Source organism: Montipora capricornis, chromosome 10 (genome assembly GCF_036669925.1).
Source record: "Montipora capricornis isolate CH-2021 chromosome 10, ASM3666992v2, whole genome shotgun sequence".
NCBI classification, from domain to species: domain Eukaryota; kingdom Metazoa; phylum Cnidaria; class Anthozoa; order Scleractinia; family Acroporidae; genus Montipora; species Montipora capricornis.
Window position 1 is genome coordinate 20,749,951 of NC_090892.1, and position 25,821 is coordinate 20,775,771.

At 40.4% G+C, this 25,821-nt stretch overlaps 1 protein-coding gene across 4 annotated transcripts; it reads right to left on the bottom strand.

Annotated features, from left to right (window-relative positions):
* Positions 1-19: 19 nt before the first annotated feature.
* Positions 20-24,660, bottom strand: LOC138019351 (organic cation transporter protein-like). Of its 4 annotated transcripts, XM_068866116.1 has the most exons (11): positions 24,507-24,596; positions 23,757-23,887; positions 20,293-20,577; positions 16,550-16,778; positions 15,888-16,086; positions 14,263-14,469; positions 8,435-8,569; positions 7,659-7,762; positions 6,571-6,682; positions 4,735-4,807; positions 20-2,013 (listed from the first exon to the last, which is right to left on the bottom strand). In XM_068866116.1, the coding sequence occupies exons 3-11, from the start codon at positions 20,575-20,577 to the stop codon at positions 1,825-1,827; spliced, it is 1,533 nt and encodes a 510-aa protein (XP_068722217.1). In that variant the 5' UTR covers positions 23,757-23,887; positions 24,507-24,596; the 3' UTR covers positions 20-1,824. The 4 variants fall into 4 exon arrangements, with proteins under 4 accessions (XP_068722217.1, XP_068722218.1, XP_068722214.1 ...); XM_068866117.1 differs by lacking the exons at positions 23,757-23,887; positions 24,507-24,596 and adding an exon at positions 24,642-24,660; XM_068866113.1 differs by lacking the exon at positions 23,757-23,887 and having other exon boundaries at positions 24,507-24,598.
* Between the last annotated feature and the right edge of the window lie 1,161 nt (positions 24,661-25,821).

A 25,821-nucleotide genomic window follows, 5' to 3' on the forward strand; every position in this document is an offset into this window, starting at 1 on the left:
GCAAATTTAGTCATTTAAATATTATTGATAGATAACGTTTATTTCTGTTTTGTACAACGCATAGCAGCTACTTGAAATTACAGGCTGATCTATCTGGTAAACTTCCGCCACTTTCCAGATTTTACCCGTGATTTCTTCGCTCCGTCGGACTGAGTAACAGCGGTAGTTTACAAAACTGGACAGTTTGCATTACGCCGGGCTTTTTGTGCATCCCACGGAGAAGCCCTTAAGTGTGTTGTTTATTAAATTTTGTCTTACTTATTACCCCAGCTTCTTTAGGAAGCCAGAATCTAAAAATGCAAACGGTTTTCGTCGTCGTATGGCCGCTAAAAGGGTATCATTATTCCAGGCGTTCCTGGCGACACATGTTTGGCAAGGTCGGGAATTTCGGCAAATGTCATCTGTTGCATAACCTGCACACTATGTAAGAAGACCTACAAAGGCGAAACAGGGAGAAGATTGGCGGACCGCTTTCGCAAACATCTACGAGATGCAGGAAAAGAAAACCGACCCAGATGCGTCAAAACAAGTTGCGCGTCATTTTCATCTTCCTAATCACGCTCACCACAACATGACAATTTGCGGCCTATCCTTACACCACGGGAACACAGAAAGCCGCAAAATCTGGAACAAAAATTAATCTTTCAACTAGGTACACTCTATCCTCACGGAATCAATGAACGCCTCTCATCTATTAATTTATTCACAAATTCATGTTACCAAATTTCCACCAATGGGAAAGCTCCTCCACACCCTCATAAAAACCAACAACACCCACAATTCCTCTATTCGCTCTGACGAAGGGCTAACGCTCGAAACGTCGACTTTCCAAATCGTTCACGGTGGTAATTCGAGTTTTATAAACACGTTTGATAAAACCAAATTTTCATGTTTTTCTCTCTCTCCGACGCAGCACCACAGTTTCTTTAGAAACTAGAAATTTGTTTAAAGTCATCGAAAGTTCATCTTCTCATGAAAAATATTGCAAAACCAAAGCTAAGTACATACAAAAAAAATGTCAGGTTTGTATAAAAAATGAAAAGAAAACCTTTAGAACAAGAAAAGTTAAGTCTCTACAGAGGTGTGTTTACAATCAAAGGACAGATGAACATCGAAATAAATATCTAAGATACTCGAGGTTACTTTCGTGTTGTTTCCAATGAAGTGAGTACAAGAATCTAGCTTATAAAAGTAATTGTACAATGATATAGATAAAAACCCTGGTCCTGTTATGCACTATGTTGATCCCACTAAAACAATAAAAGCACCATATCGTCAGGGCATGTTGTTCTATTTGCACAAAATGCAAGACAACAATGTGGTGCAATAAGTTTGTGCTTTAGTTTACCATAATATGAAAGAAATAAGTAACCCTGATGACCTGCAGTCAACTATACAACAGTGAATACATGAGGCTGTAAAAATGATCACTCAAAGTGAGGTACCAATTGTTCGCTCGTAGTCACGCGCTCCCGGTGCCTTGGCCATTTTTTGCATACCACAACAAAGGTGGAAAACACCTCATTGCGACGTCGCGTCAAAAATCGCCTCTTTGTCCCATATCGAATCCCTCACCAAGCCGAGTTAACGCTTCCATAGCGTCTAGTGTCCCTTACCGATCAACACAAGATTGAACACTAACATTTTAAAGATTTGAGATTGTATGCTGTGATTGGAAGTTGTTTTGCTTATGCGTCTACTAGTTACAGGGATCGAAAAAAACCTTAAAACGATAACAAGTTTGGATATAATGCGATTCAAGTTCTTCCTCCTAAGAAGATAGGCAATGATGTCCATTGGTATGTTTACGAGTTGTCTTTCGTCTTACAAGTGGTCTTCCTCCACCATCCTCTCCCGTACCAGCATCTCTTTGGCCTTTTTATTGGCGTCTTCCCTTTCGAAAGTCTCCAAAGTGGGCTGATTACGCGTTTCCGGTAACGTCAAACACAGCAGTGCAGCAATTAGAGCGTTTGTTCCCATAATGCCAAACGGGAGGAAAGGATGGACACGTTTCTGTTGATAGGAAAAAACATTAATAAAAACATTTCATTTCCGAGTTCACATCTAACCCTTATTTGAGCAAATAACAAGCAAGTGTCTTTATTTAAATCAGGTTTAGTCAAATGGAGAGTAAAACTCAGGGTGCGTTTTTTTGGGAAAACCCTAAAGCGGATTTGTGATCTCGGATCAATGGGTTCTTCAACGTCAAAAAAAACCGCACAATTCGGAAAAGGTTCATTTTCCATAACAACGCAAACAAATAAACGCAGAGCTCGAGTTTTGTGCAATTTAAAAAACAAAAAACAAAAAACAAAAAACAAAATGAGCGGTTAACTGGTTTGTTTTGGAGAAATTACTCAAAGACAAAAGAACCTTAGAGATCAATAAAAAGAAATGACGAAAAACATGCGTTCAACGGTACAAATCGATTACAGAGGGTATTTTTGCAGTTTACTTTTGTAGCTATATGAAAGGGAATAACGATATTGCTGTCAAGAAACTTTTTTTTGCCACAATTGCTTGTAATCTCGCAATCTGATTGGCTAATTTGCCGTTGACGATAAGAGTATAGACAACGCTGCTCGCGTCATGCTCGCGTCAATTTGTCACGCAATGGTTCATTTTGGAACATGAACCAATCATATTGCGAGAAAGTTATAGACAACGATTGCTCTTTCGTCGTGTCACGAGTTTGGTCAAACTCTGAAATAATCACTCCCTTTGGCGTTGATGAATAGTGTGGTAAGAAACAAATCGAAAGTGGTTCAGCGTTGTCTGAACTCTTACAGACAACGATATTCGTCATCACAGTGGTCAAAACCACTCTCGATTTGTTAATTAGTGTCATTCCTGGTGTGGAATTTACACGAAACCTAACTATTTTCGACCTTTTCGTGTCTTCGATTGTGCAATAAAAGTGAGAGAAATATTTGGGCTAAACTGTCATGTGTGGTAGCTGTTGTATCATTTTTGCATGGAAAACCACTTGTCAAAAACACGTTTTTCAAGTCCTTTCCCAAAAAACGCTGAAGTGGTGAATCTCAAAAATCCGGATTTAGATTTGATCCGAAGTATTCTCCTTGAGTGTGGGTACTTTGGATTCATGATCTGTTTTTGGATTTCTCCCAAAAAAAAACAAAATCAGTTTTTGGATTGAAGAATCCGTCTTCGGATTTTCCCAAAAAACACACCCTCAATCACAAGTATGTTGGACACGAGCCACTCAATGTGACTAAGAAAAGAAAAAAGGCTATACCCCATTACAACTAATGAAGTTCAAAAGTTTCCGTTTTAAATTCCGCGGCAAGCAGGCGATTACAATGTTTTCATCCACAGTACAAGCCCGTTACTTGGAACGTACAACTCTCACACTAAGTCCAAGTCACCGCAATTTAAGAGACCAAGATATCTCAAGGCGAGGCTTTTAAATGAATTTCGAATCGTACATGTGACCATTCCCAGTCCCAAGTCTAATCAATGATTTGCCTTGCATACGGAACCCGCGCCCGTGCTATCCTGTCAATCATTCGCCCTTTCACTGGAAACGGTGCATTTCTGTTCGTAAATGTCGCTGTTGTCGTACACTGTCGAAAGGACGCAACCAAAGTCTTTTTTCGCAAAGTCACGGCTAGCACAAATAAATACATTATCAATACAGTTTTCAAGTCTTCGAAAATACCAGACTGAATTCGTCTTAAAATGGTTAGAAAAAGCACAAATAACTGCCAAAGCACAACAGCTCACGTTCGAATCGCCGTTTGCCGGCAAACCAGTTTTTCCGTCAAGTTTAATTTGTTGACAAAAAAGTTGCCACAAAATGTGTTAAATGTTTTTTTGGCCCTTTAACTGGGAACCTATTGCCGTGACGTCGGATAGCGCAGTTTTTTCCCGCTCGCTGAAATCTGATTGGTCAATTTAAATTTCAGTAGCTCTCGCCGTATGCACGGTAAGGCCCATGATTGGAGGGGCCTGGTTTCCAAGGAAAAAGCTACCGTAAAAGGAATTAATAACTTAGTCTGTGAAAACCTATAACCTCCTACGGAGTAATCCCTCATCTGTTCCAGACTGCTACTTTCATTGGTCCCTATGACCTGTTGCTTCTTTTTTCAGTGGGTGCATTGTTTTTGGTGTATCATCTATTGTTTCGTTCTCCAATCACAGACCGCGCCTGGAAAGATACAGGGTTTCTTCTCCCCCCCGTGTAGTCGTTTTTCACCTCCTCCCCGACTCCCTTAAAAACGACTGCGTGGGAGGCTAGTGAAAACACCTCGTGACACAAATATATCAACGTTACAAGCTCCTGGTCCACACAACCGTTTTCGTATCGTTCTCACCTGTCAACATTGGAGCTAAGAGAAAACGCCAATAAAAACAACTGGGGCCTGGGACTGCGTTGAGTGTTGCTCAGATGTGGCACGGTTGTCACTTTATTACGCGTGCAGTAGTGACGCTTTCTTGCATTTTACAAGTCTTTGCCCCAGGAACAAAGGGCTTTAAAATCTTATAGTAAGCGAAGATGTCCACTTTGTATACCTTCTTTTTTTTTTTTTTTAAGTAATCGTTTTTGCAGAGGAAATTTATGGGTTTTTTTGTTCGAACGATATTAAAGTATGCGCCTTCATTGGCTCGAAAGGCGTTACTGTGGATGGAGAAAGAAATAGACGAGTCCTGGATGTAAAACTTGAAAAAGAAAATCCGGGTACACTCTTCCTGCAAAAAAAGAGCGAAGCTTACCGAGTACACAATATATGATGAAAGGATGGCTCCAACACGGGCAGCTGAAGTGGATGTTCCCATTCCAATATTCCTGTGGTGAGAGATACTATAACACTCAGTTTTAAAATACTGAACCGTCCTATCTAGTTCGTATTGTGCAAGAGTGAAGGTTTTGAGGAATTTTTCACATTTGACACTTTTTTCTCAAGATTTTAAGGTTTGCTTTAATTGTTGTATTAGTTTCATTTTTCCCTCTCTTTAAGTTCATTCGATGTACATGAGCCGGCGTAAGTGAATCAGGGACTGGGGGAGATGGGAAGGCCTTTCATGGGCGTTTGAGCGACTATACACTAGGGCGACAGGAGAATCATTGAGGCCTGATTTTTCGTCGACTGAAACCCTCTGCAATTCAGTGCCAGCGATGAATAAAATCTCTCCACCTGTTGGAAACACATTCTGCTTCTTTTATTTTTCTCATTTTTAAGCCACGCACAAGTTTTGTAGAGTTAAGGACGGTGCCTACTATTGTTATTGCGCATACGTTCTGCGCATCTCGAGATACTCGAATTTCCTATCGGCGGTGCTTATTAATACACGGATATTTTTTCGCGGTTTAAAACTATGCGGAGAAAGCGGAACTTAGCAAGTGATCTTGGTATCCAGAACAAAAATTGGGGGTAACCATACATTTTTCAGAGATAATTAAGCTTTAGATTGGAAAAGAACACCATACATTTCTTTGTTTTTGAAGCTCTTCACGAATATTGTTGATGAATTATTTTCGAAAACTGCCTGGTTACCCCCAATTTTCTTTTTGGATTTCAATAACACTCGTTAAGATCTGCTTTCCCCGCACATTCAGTAAACCGCGCACCGTCCTTTAAAAAGACTGACTGAACTCCACGTAATTGAATGAGGAGCATGTATTCTTTTCTGTAATGGCCTCACTAAATGTTTTGCATTTCTGTTTTCAATGAGACTCTAAACTGCAAAGCAAACATTGATAATCGAAGAAAGACTCAAAATTCTTGCCAGCTTAGTCGTGAGAGACGCCACTATTGCCAAATTTCAAGGAATGGCACAGCGTACGTTTGCCACCACATTTCAGGGGCACCCAACGACCAATTTGTTGTAAAATGTATTATTATACCCCAGTTAATGAAAATAAATGTTATTAAGGCATTTTCAGGTGTTTTTCAGTGTTGCTGGGAAAACATTATCTGTTCCTTTTTCCCAGCAAGACACACAAGAAATTTCCCAGCCAGCTAGATAAAATTGGTTGGTTTCCCAGCCAGTGGCCAAATTTATTTCCCAGCCATGAAATTCCGCGCGCTTTCAAATCCCTCGACCCAAAACGACCGAAGAAAAGCGACAAAACCGGGACAAAACAGGCTTTTTCCGCAAGCGCAATCACTCTGACCAGCCGTCGTATGTTTGTGACTACTCTCTGGGAGAGGGAAGGCGTTCCTTTTTTTTTTTTTAGTCGTCCTCAGTCTTCAGAGTTTTTACAGCCAGCTCGGGTAGAAATGCTAGAAAAAGTCAGTAATTCCAAGGCAAAACCTCTATCAATAACAAAATTTCCCAGCCAGCTCATCGAAACACCTGTATTTTTGCCAGCCAGCAAGATTCCTCTGGGGAATAGATAATGTGAGGAACAGATTCGTTGGGTGCCCCTGACATTTAGAGAGTTTTATCTTTACTTGTGCAAATCAAGTTTTGAAGGCTTAAAAAAGATTTAAAATCCAAATTTAAAGAGCTAGATAGACAGGATTAAATCGTAGCTTATAGTTATATGATCGTTTTGCCACGGAAAAACTTGTAAGATTTAAAATGTACAACGAATAACAAACTCACCTAATGACCGTGGGAAATAGTTCGGCAGAGTAAACGTAAAATCCGTCAAAAGCGAACACGATGAAAAACTTGGCAATGCAGAGAGAAAATATTATTTTTCCAACCAATATTCCTGAAATAATAAAGAGAATTACACAGGCTCCTTAATATGATTCTGTGGAAGAGGAGAGTGAAGTGATAAAATTCTTCTCAGATTAGGTAATATTGTTCGGCAGTGAGGAAAGAGAGAAAGTTTAATCTTTAGCAAACGATAGAGCCTGTTCACTCTTCAGGTTAGTCGTCATGTTGTTCGGCCGAAACGGTTCACATACGAATGATTTTCATGTCGTCACCCTCCCTACCTTGTCGAGGGAAATAGTGCGTTAATTCAGACTACGTTTCGCATGTAAATTTCGTTGTTGGGAGGAAATTGTTCACGCATTCAACCGACAAAATTATTCGTTTCTCAACATTGAATAATGAAGGAACGAAGGAGAAAAATGATCCTTGGGCTTATCTGGACAATTTCAGCAGCTGTGTCCGCCTATAGAAGCCTGAAAAATAAAGCGATTTCAACGGAATTCAAACTCACGACCTCTTCGATGCCGGGGCAATGCTCTACCAACTGAGCTATGAAGCAACAGAGTTTAGAACAGGTCAATTTTGTTGGGCTCGTGTGTTTTCTTTCATAGAGTCTGATCTTTTCACAGGAACACATGAGCCCAACAAAACTGACCTTCTCCCAACTGTATGGCTTCATAGCAGCTGCTCAGTTTGTAGAGTATTTCACCGGCATCGTAGAGGTTATAGGTCCGAATCCTGTTGGAGTCACCTGAATTTTTCAGGTGTCTATAACAACAGACAATTTCTTGAATTGTCCAGATTAGCGCTCTTTTGGTAAGATTAGGGTCAAAGAGGATCCCTGACAATTCACCGACTGAGCTATAAAGCTATATGTGGATTTAAGGTCTTGATTGGCGGCATTAGAACGTGAATAAGTACAGTGGAAGACAACCAGATATCAATCGTTTGGTATATTGTTACAAAAACGACGTAAGCGTTAGTTAATTTCAATTTCAGACTACTAACACCAAAATGGTTCCAGTTACCTGTGTTTTGCCCATCCTTATCTAATGAGGTAAGTAAAACGGAACCAAAGGCACCGACAGCAGAGACGAAAAGACCACAGCAAATGGTCTTCTTGCGGCCAAATCTAGCAAAAGACAAACATAATTAAGTCATAATAAACAAAGCGAATGAAAGTTTTCACCTTACTACGGTTTTCACAACAACCCGTCGAAATGTGCAAAGTACATTTATATAGCGGAGTGAAGTCAGGAAAACAGAATAGTCCATTTACGAGTTGGTGTCTGCCTCCTCTTCAAAGCGAGTCTAAGTGCAAAGTCTTTCTTATAAAATTACTTTTTATTCAAATGTAAAGTAGAAGTAATTACCGTCACAGAAACTTCGCACTTAGACTCGCTTTGAAGATTTTGCTTTTGCCGTCTAAATTTTAAGCGGAGGCCAGTTAGCCAAGACACATTCACACGTAAATAATAAACAGTTGATGACTGGTTCCGAGGGAAACAGTTCATTTTGTTTCCCGAGAATCTCGAGGGAAACAAAATGAACTGTTTCCCGATGAACCAGTCATTAAGTGATTTGTTATATAGCACAAAAAGAAAAACCTGCAACGGCAACAGCAACGGCAGTCGTCGGTCAACATTCGTGGGTAACTGTTACCCTCTGACATCACAGATTTTGCTCTGTTGCCCGCTCAGACTTTTGGCGGGAAACAGTTTTATTGTTAGATGTCATGTGACCTGGAAGTAACAATGACAGCGCGCGCTGCTGGGGGAAAAACTCAGCTGTATAAAAAACACACCTGTTGCAGCTCCAGGCCAAAGCAGGGTAAGCCACTAGTGCAATAGTGCTTGTAATGAAGAAATTTAGGTACATATTTCCACCTACTGTTGGGGAACTGAAGGATACTCCATAATATACCATCCCGTTTACGAACCTGTTGCAAAGAAAGTCTAAAATGTAACATCACTGACTGACATTGGCTTCTTTAATGTGTACAGCACCATCATGTCAAGAGGCATAAGTATGCATTCGTCACTTTCAACATTTTTTTTTTTTTTGGACGCACATTTTAACGCAGGTTGCCGCTAGTCTTAGGTGGTAATGGCCTTAATACTGAGTAAGATTTCCCTCCGCCAGGGCTGGAGTTCGCCTGGAGTTTTAAAGGTTCCTGATCATGATATAATTCAACTGAATCTGTTGCCACACAGTCTGGATCCCATGCAAGAGGTCATTTTTGGCCCGGATACTTGCTATGGACTTTTGCAACACTTACAGTTGATGTAGAGCCAAACTTTTTCTATGGTATATATATATTCGGAGACTTTGCTTGCCACCCTATGGAGGTTACTTCGTTTTCAACTTTACAATTGATAACAAGATGAGCTCAGCCTGCGAACTGACCATGGAGCATTGTCATCCATGAACAGGAGTGTACTCTTTCTCTTCAAAGTACCAGACAATTACCGGTCATAAATTCTCGTTGACGATGTCAATGCACTTAGCAGAATTTATGTTACCTTCAATGGGAGTCAAACTTCAAACATTGTAGGGAGCTTAAGCACGCACGTTTTTGAGACGCGGACGGCAACCGGAAGAGAGAATTTCGCGTTCCAGGAAAGTGGTGTCTCCCAGATTTTTATAGAAATCACCTCTAATGGAGAAACGATACTCAGCAATTTAACTGTGGTTTTGTAAAGACAAGTTAAAAGGGAAAACAGCTCACTTCCGTTTCCCGTTCGCGTCTCATAAACGCGCGTGCTTACGCTCCCTAGTAATGTCAACTTGTCGTCGGCGCTAACAGCGAGGGCAAATGAGGTGATCAGGGTTGCATGTCTCGTCTTTTCGCCAAAGGTAAATTAAACACGATTGTCTGTACCAAGAACGATTTGGCTTTAGTAGGAAAATATAACTTTTCTCAAGTTTCATCGTCGATGTTTTCCCTCTGTATATATATTAACCCAAGGCTAGAAACTCTGATGAAGCACTGAATGGGAAAGATAAGCTGCTGTAAATCTGCTGTAAAGCTCAAATCGACCCAAAATTTCACTCAGACAAGGAAGATAGTGCTGCTACATGTAAAGCAAAATAAGCCAGTTTTGGAGACTTTCCGTAAACTTTTGTCTGATATAAGGATTGAAATATGTAGCAGCACTATCACCCCTGGTGTGAGTGGAATTTTGGGTCGATTTAAATTTGTTTTCTTTTTAATTTATAGCAAATTATCTTTGAATTCCCACTGTTCCATCGAAGTTTCCAACCTTTTGTTCATAGATATACAATCAGAGGGAAAACACCGTCGCTGAAAACGACCAAAAACTCAGTGATTCAGTGATTGCGTCAATCTGGGGAACCTGAGGTGATAGTCATTCTTGGCAGTGCTCAACAGTCTTCTCAGGTTTTGATTTTTACCGGGATTCTGACACATGCACAGTAACGATTAGCTCTCAGTTCAACACTATTCCCACCCATGGTTGTTCATCAGCAGAACTTGTGAATATTGATTTCGAAATGATTCCTTCCGAAAATCCCATTTGGCCTCTAAAAAAAAACCGTCCACAAACCAGCCCTCTACACAAAACCAAACACCTTCTGTATCACGCCATGGATTTTAAATTCTAAACTAACCAATTTAATAGGAGGGCGCGCCATAAAACAAACCAAAAGGATTAAAACGAACTTACGCGCAAATTAGGTAGTGAAACTTACAAAATTAAAATGCCCTTTCAAAAAAATCATTTCGAAGCCAATTAAAGGATAAACTATTTTGGCAACCTAACTAAGCCCTTACCCATTATAAATGAGAAACGCAAGAGCTAGCTTTCCCAGCTCTAGAGTGTGAACAAGGGTGACAATTATTTCGTGCTCCCTTTCGGAAGTGACGAACACTTATGTCTCTTGACTGCGGTTGCGATCACTTACAACTGTCACATTTCCCAACAATCAACAAAAATTGATGGGAATAAATGATTGTTTGGAGAGAATATTATGGGGAAATACTGAATACTTCGCCCACCCCCAAGACATTAGATCACTGTGTAGAAAAGAAAGGTTACAGACAGGAAGAGGCGCATTCTGATCTTTGAGGTGCGTCAATTGCTGTTAAATAGAAACAGGAACAACGTGTGCGACACAATACCGCGTTGTTGCGCTCGATGAGACCAAACACCTAACGTCGAGTGCCTGCGAAGTGAAAGCAAACTGGCTCTCGTCCCTCGTTCTGACCATGATATCATATATATTACTATCTGTCTCGTTATCTTCTCTTGGCCTAGCGAATATATTAAAGTCATGAATTGTCCTCTAAAAACTTTATACGACTAAACAACTCAGACCATAATATCAATGACACCACGTAGCGGATGAATATATGGCCAACGGCAAGGTATCTTTATAGTTCCGATAGCTCCGCACCTCTAAAGCTGTATTTAAGGACGTTCGCGCCAAAATCTTCCTACGGTGAGATTTTCTTCATTTCTCGCCTAGAGTTAGGTCATAAAGTACTTACTCCAAAAATATAAAAAAAATTGGGGGTCACCGACTTTGTTTCGGAGAAAATGGCAGTGGAAAAATGCCTTAATTTCGATAAATCTGTCATAATAACGAAAGGTAGCCTCATCTGCTCATCCATCGAAAATCCTAAAAATAAACTGTTAGAGTGAAGTTTTCCGTGCATAAGTTTTTAGGAGTGGGATTTTAAGATAATTTCATGCCGCTAGGGATGTCGTAAACAGTAGAGTTCATCCTGGACGAGTGTTTTCGTATCCTCTATCCGTCGCAACCACTACCGGAATTCGATGGCTCGAGGAAAGAAAATTAAAAAAAAGACAACTTCTTACGGTGAAATTTTTTTCATTTTATCACATTTTGTAGATAGTAAGTAGAGTAAGTGATTCATGATTAAAAAAATAGGGGTCACCAATGATCCAAGGGAGTAAAATCGATGTGATTTTACGAAGCTCTTGGATAACTTCGTTTGTCACGTCTTTGCGTGACCTGTCGGGGAAGGACTGAAACCCAAGAGAGGATAGATCGTTGAAGGGATGAAAGGTTTTTACCCCAAAACAAAGTTTTCTCGAGCACAGCAACGAAGTTTTAAGCAGTCGTCATCTTCTTTTGGTTAGTGGTTTGTATAATATTTCTCCATTGCCGTCATGCTCGTCTTCTGGAGTGTGGTTTTTGTGAAATTTAATCGCTGGTTTTTTCCACGCAGGTCCGCACTATTCAATCCGACTAGGACGAAAATACTGCTCTATTTTCACGAAAGTAAAGGAAAAGAAAATCAAAAACATGCATTCATTTTGAACTTAAGTTCGTAGGGTAATAAAAACATTAAAAAAGAAACAGCCCCATTAAATTTACGCAACGGTTCGTCCTCGAGTTTTCCAAACTTTCATGATCAGCCACTACTCGATCAGCAGCTACCTTTTAAAGAGCTTTTTCCATCCACCCGCTCACTTCTCTTTAACGTTTCATGATGATTCGGAAATAAATGAGCCATTATTTTGCCGGCCTGGAATTTTTTCCCCGGCGCTTTTGTCGCCATCTTATTTTCACTAACGCTTGAAATATATTCATGAAAGTCAAGTAGACTAGTGCACGACTGATAAAAACAACGCGAACATCAGTCGTGCAGTAGTCTACTTGACTTTCCTAAATATTTTTAATCAATTTTGACTGATCACGATCTTCTCTTATCCAACGCTGTGCAAGACTTATCGTCCACGGCTTCACTAATGCTCGAAGTAATGCGTGACATATTACAGTCGCGTTACCTGCGCAGTTACGTTGCGCACAAACAATTAGCGCGAACGTCCTTAAGGGTGCGCCGGTGCACGTTTCTACTCCTCCTAGTACTAGTGTATCTAACAGATAATAATGATGCGGAACATTCTGTTTCTACTGATTCATGTACACTACTTTTAAAAAAAATAAGAATCTTATTTTTCCTCCCTATGCGGAATTCGTATTGTTAGTTTTCTGCTGATTTTGGGTTGAAAATGTTCTTTTATTATTCTTAAAAGACATTCCTGTTTTACAATGTATTAGGGTAACAATTACAACTGTTCAGCGTCTAGATCCATCGCTTTTCGTTGCAGTCAATGCATTCTGGGAAAAATGTGGTGAATTCGAGAATTCGTCCTACCTTCTCACCAATCCAGAATATGTTGCTGCCCGCTCTAGACATTAAAGATTCTATCTACCGAGATGCACCGCGCGCAGACACGGAGGTTTCGTATGATATGGAACCGGTCAGTTTAAAACGCAGACTGCAGACTGCAGACCAGGGGTAAAATGCAGACTGAGGTTATAACGTAACTGTTGGAAAACCCCAAACCCCTTAGAAATGCTAACCTTTGGCCTAATTAGGCCTAAAACAATATTAAGGCTTAACTGTTAGCATTTCTTATGGGTTTGGGCTTTTTCACCTCAGTCTGCATTTTACCCCCGGTCTGCAGTCTGCAGTCTGCGTTTTACACTGACCGGATATGAAACCTCTATTTCTCCGTCGGTTGCGTTTTTCCTTCTTGAAATCATTCGTTATCGTAGACATCCATCGGGATTTGTTCTTACTTGATGTTTCTTATTACAGCTACATCATCATAGTTTATTAGGGATGAGATATTTTGTCGTTAAGTGCAATTTGCAAGCGTTTCAACGTGGGTTGGAAGACTAAGCAATTGGACCGACAATCAATTCAAGAAAATGCTACGACCTGATTCGCTAAAGGCAGTATATTAACGGAAATTTGAGTTCGAGATCACTGAGAGTCCAAATCGATTCATTGAGATACCACAAACTTCTCACTAAAACTGAGTTTGCTGATGTCCTTTCGCAGTAAGCCAAGTGACATTTGTAACCTGTATACAATTAATAGTCGGGTATTTACTTATTTTGTTTCGAGACTTGTTTGGAATTCTAATTATTGTTTCATATAACATTTCGATGAGGTGCTTTTGTTTGGTTAGCAGTTAAAAGCATTCCTGAAAACATTCCCAAATGGAACGATACCCGAGTTGTGGTGGGATATTTAACGGCAACGTTTGCAGCAGAGCCTTAGTGAACAAATTTGCCAGGAAGAGTATATTCAATGAATAATAGATATGTATTTTTTTGTCAAATTGTTAAAGACAAGGCAAACGAGGACTTTTACCCAAAACGGAAATCAGTATTGAACGTACTTTATTGAAATATTTTGTACAGATTTCTTGCAACGCAAGCTGCGTAACGTGACAAAATCAACCCGAAACTGACCCGATAACATGTTATAAGTCCAAGAGCGGCAGCGGCGCTATATTCACTACAAATATATTTTTTATTCGACTGGCCAGCTTTTCTAGTATTCCTTTGTAGCTTTTTGTCGCTTATTTCTTTCCCACTCGTTACTTCAACCGAATGAAAACATAAACAAAGGCGCGTAAAGCATCTCGGTAGTAAGAGAGTCTTTAAGAAAGAGATAATTATTCTGTGTTTTCTCTCTTTGGAAAAAGTTCTGCTCCGACGCGAACAAATGAGATGCGATTGTTTTATTCAAAACCCAATTCAAAATCACGCACGCGTAATAGGTGAAGATCCCACGAATCGATAACAAAATCCGAGCAAGCGCAGTGCAACTGACTGATAACTCACCAGCAATACCAAGATACAAGAGTTTTGTGCGCAATACTGCGTGACTTAAACAAGTCACGCAAGTCACCAAGTCGCTGCTTTTCGTACTCCTGCAGTGGTTCTTCGGGTACTGGTTTTTTGTTGCACTTGGCCACTTTGCGGAGGACCTGTTCTGCTTCCTCTGTTTTGCCTCTCACAAGTAACCAACGAACCGACTCCGGAGAAAAGCTAAAAGAAGGTAAGAATTAGCTGGGCATTAAAGTTTAGGAACGTGAAGCTGATCCCACCCATAAACAACAAAAATGTTAAGGTTAGTGAGCAAATTTTATTGCGAGAGTTATTGTTCTTGAAAAAAAATGTATATATTTTAAACGTGTAAATTTGTTGTTTGTTGTCCTTTCGCAGGGGAACAAGAGCCTAACAAATTGACCTGCTCCCAACTGTGTGGCTTCATAGATCAGTTGGTAAAGAATTGCACCAGCATCGCAGAGGTCATGGGTTCAAATCCCTTTGAAGCTACTAGAAGCTTTCAGTTGTCTGTGGGGCACAATTGCTTAAATTGACCGGTCAAGTGCGAGGATCAGTTATCACTCTTGCTGCGTCTTTTAAAGCGCCATTTAAAAGTACGCAGGGGTGAAAACCTTAACAACGGATTGAATAATGATATGTTGATGATGATGACGATGACAATGACAATATCGATACAATTGCCGATGGCAGTGACAATGATGTTGATTACAATTGATAATGATGATGAGGTGGAGAAAGAAAACGAGACGACTAGGACGAGAAAAGCAACCAACAACTGTCATGGTGACCAGTCCAAGACCAAGTCACAAATGAACAAGATAATAATAGTGATAAAAACAATAATAATAATAATAATAATAATAATAATAATAATAATAATAATAATAATAACGATGATGAGTCTCCGCTAGTCGTCGTTGCAAAGTACAGCAAAATCATAGCTCAACAATGTCAAACCGACAGCATACTATGGCGCCTCCGGCAGCCGCTATACGGTCCATGTATGACCTTGGAGCACAGCTCACAGCCAGCTGAAATCAGCTGAATCATGATGCTGGTTCTTGCTGAGGGAGGAAAACCGGAGAACCTGGAGAAAACCCTGGAAGCATAGTAGAGAGCCGACGCAAACTCGGGAATCGAACCTGGGCCACATTGGTGGGAGGCGAGTGCTCTCACCACTGTGCCAAGTTTGCCAGAATGCAACCGCCCCTTTAATACTGGCTTGTCCACCATTTGCTTGAGATAGAACATTGAGTTTCTAACAACAGAGAAAGCCTGCGTTGGGGATGAGAGATAGAACTGAGGGAAATGTGAAGCCAGTACCGAGTATGGCTTTTATAACCAGCCGGCTTCCAGTTTCCTTGCCTAAAGTGGAATGTGTTAAAGTCCAGACCCTCGATAAATGGCCTAGCTCTCCAGGGATTCTTGTTGCTGAATGGGTAGAGCATCCCACCGCTGACCGGTGTTACTGAAGTCGTAGCTTGGAACCCCGCCCAGGACTCTGAATTTTTAGTTGTCCTTTAGCCCGTCGCTAGGCAACTAACTTATCATTTTAAAGTCGAGTTGAAACTGGAAAAGATTAGTCTCCTGGTGAATTAAAAAAAAAAGACACTTACAACCATCCAAGAACAAAGGGAATGGCTGGTGCTCCCATTATTATGGACAGTTTTCTCCAGTCCCTCACCAGATATGCTAACCCAGCCAGCGCCATGTTGGATAGGTTGAAAGAATACCAGATGGAACAACCCGCAGTGCTTCGGTGGCGAATTCCAACAAGCTCGATTAACAGAACATACGCAGCTATGCTGTATCCACCTAAAGATAAGAAAAACAGAGTTAACTACTAGCCTTCCTGGGGTATTACTGACTCGAGGCAGTAATGATTCATTTTAATGAACATCTCCAAAGACTTAACGAGGTTTCCGGGTTTACCTGGATTTTCTTTCTTAAATGCACTCCCTGCTCATACTTCTACCACTATGGGCGTAGCAAGACCATAGATTTGTGGGCCCGGGCCTACCCTTTTTTCCGTATACTGAACATTCACTCGAATTCATAATAAAGACTTTTTTTACTTAACTTTACAAATGGTGAAACAAAGAATTGTATTATGACGCGGACTAAGGGACTAGGCCAACAGACAAACAAGTGGAAGGGTTGTCTACCCCTTTGATCACCGCGCACTACACTCTTGTGTCTCTTTCCCCACGGACCATGAGAGGGGCAACCAAGAACTCGCTTATTTTGCAACTGTAATGATTTCTCAAAATGTACCAACCTAGCCCAAGTCCAATCAGACATCGAAACAATGCAAAGAGCCAAAAAGCGTGAGGAAAAGCTGCAATCAAGCTGAAAACCGAAACTATGAGACCAGAGAGGTACATGGTGATCTTTCTACCAAACTTGTCGCTGAAAGGACCGACTGCTATTCCGCCCACGAAGAAGCCAACAAAAATCATGGATGATCCAATGGTACCATACAAAGCGCGGTCACAAACAAGGTCGAACTGCAAAACACGAAAAAATCAAAGATAAACAAACTAAGGAAAAGTCTAAACGTCAATATCACTCTAAAAAACCGATGGTATCCAAATCTACAAGTCGGGCCAGTCTTCAAGTTTGCCAGAGTGCAATTGTGCGCTGATTCCTGACGGTCTGCACGTAAGGTCTGGAAGTTTGCAATCCAAAGGACTGCAAGTTTAGGTTTCTCAGTTTCAGCACTTGGACTCCTTCAATTTGACTACTGTCTGTCTGCTGCTATGTGGTGCCATCGATCAGTAGTCCATTGAGAAGATTACGCCAAGCCGACCACATTGCTGAAGGAAAGACCAGACCATAACACCGGGTACTCCGTGCCCTACTCTTTTCGAATAGAGTGTGGGATCTTTAACGTTTTTAATTAACGTCCACAGAGTTTTTATGCAAGAGGGCTGTGAGACAGGGCATCATTTGCAGATGTAATTACAAAGGCAGCACTTTCTCCTCAGTTATTGTAAGACCCTGAGTGTTGGTCCGGCCGGAGTCAAACTCACGACCTCCTGTAAGGCAGCTCGATGCTCAACCAACAGAACCATCAGTGCGCGGTCTGAAATCTGCAACCACGGTATAGCCCGTACTACGGTGGCCCACAAGGGCAAAACACAACTCAATATTGAGCTGGATACACAACAATCTTTCGTGATACAAAACAATTTTTCACGGTACACAACAATCTTTCACGATACAGAACAATTTTTCACAGTACACAACAATCTTTCGCGACACAAAACAATTTTTCTCGGTACACAACAATCTTTCGCGATACAAACCAATTTTTCACAGAACAAAACAATCTTTTGTGATACAAAACGCCAAACAGCGTTTCACGATGCAAAATTAAATTTCACGATGCAAAACAAAAATTTGGAAGACTGGTAACAAACACGGGCAACTTCATATCACGTGATCATACAACAACGTGCTGGTAAGTACTTCGCGTAAGATTACGAACATTGTCCCGACTTAACGAGTGTTACTATGTGTAAGACCACATATATGTAAGATATGTAAAACTACGTATGTTGTCGTTGCTATGTTTAACTATATTGTCCCAGTAAATGCACTGTAGTCCCGTAACTTCTGTAATCGTCTAATTTCTGTAACCCCGTAATTATAACATCTGCAATTGAAACTTCTGTAAACCCGTAATTTCTGTTATCATGTAACTTCCGTAACCCCGTAACTTCTGTGATCCCATAATTTTTGTAACCCCGTAACTTCTGTAATGTCGTAACTTCTGTAATCCATTAGCTCCTGTAAGATTCTGTTTGTGGTGTCTTAGTGATGTTCATATTTGCCGAAACATCTTTGCTTGTTTATCTACAAGTTTTAACTAGGCTTAACCTGAAAGCCTTTTTTCCGCCGTTTAATGGAATGGTGTAATGAAAACATCTCGTTCGTGTTTCGAAAAACGCAAAAACCCTCTGTTCATCGTACGAAATCGATGTCTCGAGGTGTCTTGAGTAATTTTAGGGCTATTTGAGAGGAAGTACTTGTTTTTTATTTTTTGCAAAGATTAGTAACTTTTTGAGAAATACAAAATAGTGCATATTAAAGGTAGTTTTAAAATTAAAATTTGAAGTTTAGAATTACGATATGGACATCAAACAGTCCCCTACCAACCTGGGATGCTCTTGAGTAGGGGTCACTGAACGGTCTGTCAGTAATCCAGAAATAGTCTTCTTTTTTATTCCTTCTTTCAGCCTCTGAAAAAAATTTCAATCAGCTCCCCCACCTTAACGCGTTCTTATCTACCCTCCTGGTTCTGCTAGCCGTTATGATTTTGAGAAAACAGTTTATTTTTTTATACTAAAGATTACCTAAGAAGGGTTACGTATTTGCAAACGTTGGCCGTGTCGCACTTATGTTTCAACAGAATTAACTATTGGAGGGTAATGAGAAGTGCCATTTTCTACCCATATAAACCATGTGACCAGGGTGGGATTGAACCCACTACCTACGAGTTAGATCACCGCCGCTCTACCGATTAAGCATTTTTCCAAAGTTCTCTGTCGGTTGCAATTTAATGGATTAACGTAGGGGATATTCAAGGTTCATGCACGTTTATCTTCTCCCATAAGACACCACTAATGACACGAAAAAAGCTGCCACTTAGCTGTGAAGTGTCGGAAAAGACCACCTTTTTTTGGTGAAGGTGTACAAATGCACCTGTATTTAACGGCCGAATGATAAACCATTAGAGGGTTACAGAAGTTACGGGGTTACCGAAATTACAGGATTACAAAAGTTACGGGACTACAGACGTTACGGGATTCCAGTAGATTTACTGGAACAGTATAGTTAAACATAGCAACGCCAACATACGTAGTCTTACACATCTTACATATATGTGGTCTTACACATAGTAACACTCGTTAAGTCGGGACAATGTACGTAATCTTACGCGAAGTACTTACCAGCACGTTGTTGTATGATCACGTGATATGAAGTTGCCCGTGTTTGTTACCAGTCTTCCAAATTTTTGTTTTGCATCGTGAAATTTAATTTTGCATCGTGAAACGCTGTTTGGCGTTTTGTATCACAAAAGATTGTTTTGTTCCGTAAAAAATTGGTTTGTATCGCGAAAGATTGTTGTGTACCGAGAAAAATTGTTTTGTGTCGCGAAAGATTGTTGTGTACTGTGAAAAATTGTTCTGTATCGTGAAAGATTGTTGTGTACCGTGAAAAATTGTTTTGTATCACGAAAGATTGTTGTGTATCCAGCTCAATATTGAGTTGTGTTTTGCCCTTGTGGGCCACCGTAATAGCCACAAGTTTTAATATTCTTGGCAACTTTTGTTTTTTTTACCACTTTAGATATATATATATATATATATATATATATATATATATATATATATATATATATATATAATAATACAATGAATTGAACATTTCATCAGCTATTAAAGTGCTCAATAGGTAAACTAGAGCAATATAGATTTGTAGAGTTGGATTATTTGGTCGAAGACATTTATTGCTACTCAGAGTTTCATGCTCCTTGCGGAGCAATCATCGGGAGCATGAAACTCTGAGTAGCAATAAATGTCTTCGACCAAATAATCCAACTCTACAAATATATATATATATATATATTTTTTTTTTTTTTTTTTTTTTTTTTTTTTTTTACTTTTTTCGCAACATTTATTAGCTTTTGAAAGCGGAAAAGTCAGCTAAATTCAATTGAGTGACTGGCCAGTAGTGGCCTGAGCTTGGTGTTGCATGCCAGTCCATGGCGGACAACACAGTCAGTGCTTCAGATTCCAGCTGGGGAAAAATGTGCAGAAGGCCCGATTAATCCTAATGCAGAAACTAAAAGGCTAAGGGCAAACCTCGCTAAAATAGCTAGAGAAAGAAAAATTCAGACGAATCCGGTCGGTAAAAAGCGCTGTACGCGTGGACAAAAAAAAACAACCTATAAGTGCAAAAAGGTGTAAACAAAGGGTCACTTACTGTACTTCATCAATCATTACTTGATCTTACCTCAGTTACTACAGATGTAAAATCATCAACGAACTCCCACTGGTTTCTGGAAATATTGCATCTGAAACTGTAGTTGTCGAGTCCAGGTCTTATCGTCCCTTCCAGAGGACAGACACTGCTATTTGAAACACACTTCCAGGCCGGCTCGGCTGTGATGAAAGCCACTATCGTTAGAGGCCAACCAAACCAGAAGAACATCAAGCCATTTAAAAAGACCAGAAGTAAGATTTGGTAGCGGCCGAAGCTTCCGATTTTTTCGAGGTATTGGTCAGTTGTCAGGGCCATCTATGAACAAATTCGTTAATAGAAATTAAGGTGGGCTGTATTCATTTATTGTGACCAAAAAAACAGTTGCTCTCGTAGGTTCTAGCTTGGCAGTAATTTCGATCTAGTAATAGTCAAGAAATTGTGTATGGGTCCGTTTCGCCAGGCCATAAGCCCCCTTCGTCAGAGCTCCGGGTTGACGTACGATAGTTAATTTACCTTTATCAACTCCAAATCGACCAAATTTTCGTGTTTCACCACAGGCACACAACCCTAAGGATGCGAGAGCGCGTGACGTCACGTTATTTTGAGACAGTTGTAACGACAGATTCAACTAATGGTGGAAAATGTTCCATAAAAAATTCATTTTATGGACAGCCAGATAAATAAAGTTCATTCTATTCAAGTTAAACTAAAGCTTTTTTTGGAGCGATTATAGAATTCAGGGCCATCACAGGGCAATCCATATCATGTGCAAATTATCCGAAGCTTTTGAAGAATGAACACATAACAATAAGCAATATTGTTGTTCAATGATGTGGAAATAAGCGTGAAGTAATGCAATACATCTCTTCGAACAATCAATCGTGTGTGTTTTTCCCATGTGAACGCGGTGAATTGACTCCAGAAAACCTGTTTCCTGCGCTTGTAGATATCATGTTTTCGCGCGAAAGCTCACTTGGTATTTCATTGGTGTTTATATAATAAATATATATTTTTGCTTTACCAATATTTCGTCATACATATATACATCTATATATCCTCACAGCCGTACATGCAGCCTTGCAGTATTATTTTGCTTTAAATCTACAAATTATTTGCTGGTTAAATCTTCCAAGATTCGACGCCTCCACTTTATTCAGCTGGCTCTTGCATAAAATATTGTTACTTGAATTGCTCGTCTCCTTTTGAGTATTTTATTTCTACGAATGAACACCATGGTTGATGAGCTTTGTGCATCGACAAATTGTCCCTTAGAGTTCAGGCTGACCTACTCAATTTGAGGGGAATATAAAGATAGTTAAAAAATTGGCAATAAATTATATCTACACTTCAAATATTTGATGGATAGTTAATGATTAAAAAACCCTAAACGGGTGACCCGAAAACACTGACCCCCGGTCCATGGACCCCCCTACGGAACGGGTCCATGGACTGCCTTACGGACCGGTCCACAGACTATCTCTACGGACCCCCTCTACGGACCACCCCATAAAACACAGAATTAAAAATAAATAACTACTGAAAATTTGTTTATACCGGATGTCTGGATAGACCACTCTCTCCGGTGAAATCTAGCCGTTACACTCAGCAAATCAGACTAAGGCTCAGGTGTTGCCTTTTTCTTCGTTGTTGACCGGAGTGCTTCGAAACTAAGTTCTTCCGCCATTTTGTTCAGGACAGAGAGATCCTGAAGCACAAACCCGCGGGAGAATGATCCGAACAAAATGGCGGAGGGAAAGAAAGAAAATACAAATAGAACTTACTTATTAGGTGCAGTAACACTAGACCTCTTGCCCATGGGGAACCTTGGGATTACGGCTTGGGTTGGGTTTACCCTGGGTTATGATCGACTCCCCATTTGCGGTTACACACTTGTAAATTACCCAAGGGGAAGGTAAGCGTTGGCCTGTTTTGGTGGGAAACTTAACTTTAAGATAAGACAAGATGAGATTTATAAGTTTTTCCACTAAATGGTTTTTGAAAAACTAATTACAATACAAAATACATTAAAATTAAGGATCTAAAAAAAAAGGTAAACATCGAAGATCTACATCTGAACGACAAACGTTTCTTTGGCTTATTTTCGGTAATTGTCACGATCGGCGCTTCTCTTAAACTGTCCACTTCAATCAAGTTCAGCGATTCATCGCTTCATTTTAAGAAGGCAACAAAGACGTCGACTTCAGTTACGCTTTCTCTAGTCCTTGCAACTCTCCAATTTATAATTTAGACGTCGACTTGCTGCTGGCCAGAAAAGGCGTGCTTGGGTATTTCCACGTCTGCAGTTGTTTACACAGTTCATCACAGCATCTTCATCTCGCGTTCGGCAACCTTGTGATTGGTTGAGCCGCTTTGGGGTTTTGTTAACCATAAGACTTACATCTGGAACTGTCATGGGCAATTCTTTTGTTCTTTTTGACGTATCCATGAAAATTTCCCACAGGAAATTTTCCTTTGAGCAGATCGGTCACACATAAAAAATTGCTTCCCTGTGGGAAAAAGCCACTTACCCAAGGGCAAAATGGCTAGTGTAACCGCAGCTAATATCAATCTTTTTCAAAGGATTCCGGTCCACAGAGAAGGGGCAATATGTGATTAATAGACTTTGTACCCGAGCCTGAGCCTTAGTCTGTTGAATTTGCGGAGCGTTACGATTGAGATTTCGCCGACACGAGTGACACGAGTGGTCTATCCAGACAACTGGTAAGTTAGTGTTTATTTTCATTTCTATGTTGTTTTAGGGTGGTCCGTATAGGGGGTCCGTAAGGGTAGTCCGTGGACCGGTCCGTGAGGCAGTCCGTGGACCCAGTCCGTAGAGGGGTCCATGGACCGGGGGTCAGTGTTTTCGGGTCACCCTTAAGAAACTGCGAAGGCGTTTGTTTCTGCAAGATTTGTTGTGTGACGTTTTTGGTAAATGTAACTTTTGTCCATAGAGTACCATAAATGCAAAATTTGCACTTTTCTAAATCCCACTCAAATTAGGAATTAACTCCCTGTCAAGAGAGGATGAGGTACTCTCTTGCTCCCTGTTTATTGCAATTCGTTGCTATACATGTATCAGGGCATGTTGCAGTCCACAATACCCAACACGGCGTTTGGGCATATTTGAATTGCTACAATTCTGGTATTTGTCTTGGCGTTAGCATCGATTCTTGAATAATGTGTTTTAGTAACTTGACGAGACTAAACTACAGAATTCAGGGCCAAATGTAGGGACTCTACTATCGCTGACGGGCCGGTTCCTTTGGCTCGTTTGCCATCCACTGCCGAGACGAAACCAGCCAGCAGTGTCTATAATATTAACAGATCCTAATATTTACTAATGACCCTTTCTTTCATCCACTGCCGAAAACGAGCCAGAACTTCCACCGGTCCGAATGTGGCCCTGTATTCTGTGATTGCTCTTGACGATAAGCCCATCTACGAGGTTACGGAGGGAGTTCTGAAAAATCGTATGATAACAAATCGTAACTGACCTTTTCAGTCGAACTTTCCGGGGCGCGAATTGCAGTCCAATATACTGTTTACGCTGTGTGAGCACGTACTCTGTAGTTGCAAGTTGAAAACTTTGAACAAGCTGCAGGATTGTGCAATTAAAATCGAAGGCCTTTGAGAAAGATCAAATTATGTGCTAAGTACGAGTGGATGTGACGGCTAAAATATGAAGGCTAAGGAGAATGTGGGCTTGATCAACATTGATATGCGTGACAGTTTTACTCACGCAAGTGACGTTCCGAAAACTAACGCAACTTGGTCGAAACTTGGAGATAACCAAGTTTTCTAACTTCCGCGGCGCGTCCAATTTCGTATTCTCGCCGTTTCGTACTTCCTTTTCCATTTTTTCCTTTTTTCTATCGAAAAAACCTTACGCGCACCCATTCTAGGAACTGCCACTAGTAGTAATCAAAGATTATGAGAGTGCGTTCGACGCCGTCACGTAAATATATATACCTAAAATAAATGATTTCACTACCTGACTTTCAACCCCGGTCTATTGCTAAGCTGATCGGCAACGAAGGTTTTACAGACAGATATATTATAATGTCAAAGTCCGATTCCAGTTAAGTGGTCCCCTGTACAAACTGCGATTTGTTGATACGTTGCGTGACAGCGCCAGTTTCCGTAGGCTCACAACTTTTACCCTTCAAATTTCGTGCTAAATTTTCTCACATTAACTGCAAATGTTTAAGCGTAAAAGCTAGTTTGTAAAAGTATATTAAACATACATTATTCTCGGCTGGTAGCGGCACACTGACATAAGCAAACATTTGCAATCGTCTGCTCGTTTATCGTGAGCGTAAACAAACTCCTTGCAACTGATTCAAGTATTATCCCTGATGAATGAAGTAGACAATATTTACATAATTTGCCGTTCCTTGGTTCAACCTCACCCTTATGGATCTTGCCTTCAGAGTACTTTTTCACCGATTTCAAACAGTATTCGACCAGATAAAGAGCTACATGTACAATGCATGTATCTGTCATAAGTTCGCACCAGTTTCCCGGCCGACACACGCCCCTGCAAAAATCAAGCGGGGGGGGGAGGGGCCATTTTGGTGTCCTTACAGCAATCTCAAAAAATTCTGCATAGCCGTACACAGGCACACCAACTCGAAAGACACAGGACGCAAAAACGAAATTAGGAAAAGTGGACAAGTCACGAGTCATTTCCCAAGCAAGTCATGTGAGGCGGTCTAATTAGTAACTGTAATTAATACGGGTTTTGGAGCGGAATTCGCGCCTTTTGTTAAGGCCATGCGGATTAAGTGTGAATAATTGTGCCATCCAATAGGCTTCTCTGGTAAGTAGTAACTGTTCTAAATGTAATGGAATTTGGAAGTATATAATTTGTTCGATGATGACAAAACTCATTTGAGAAATGTCGTGTTGCATGGGAACTATTAAAATGCACTGCCAATTCACGTTTTTCTATTGTTGAGCATATTCGATTTATGGTTGCGGAATCTAATCTTAAACTCAGTTGATGTAGAACCCACATATTGTAGACATCCTGCGCACTAATATATGAACACATCCTGTGTACATATATCACTTTATATGGACAGTTGGTTTTAATCGTAACCTGAGAGCAGGGTCACATGTTTGGGGACGTATTTAGGGGCAGGAGCCTCAAGCGCGTGACAAGAATGGCTCTTCCCATTCTTCTCACGATTAATTCCTGATTATTTCATTAAGTTACGAGACTCGGTGCAAAAACCGTCTTAGATCCCATGTGTGCGAAACAAATTTGGTCGCGAAATCAGGCAAAATATTTCAAACCTCTGCGATAACTTAAGACAGATAAAAATATACTGTCTGTCTGATATGGTTTAGTGCTAGAGAATAAGAAAACATATATTTTAAACGAAGCAACCATTACTCATTGACTGGTCTGACTCTGGGGAGCGAAATATCGTCAGTGTTGACGTCGCATACTCAAATGCAATTAGCTGGCAGTTTGCGATCGGATTTTGATCAAAAACTGACAAGCATTATTCCTTTTACATGTTATGTCTCTTTCATCGATTTTATCATTTGCCC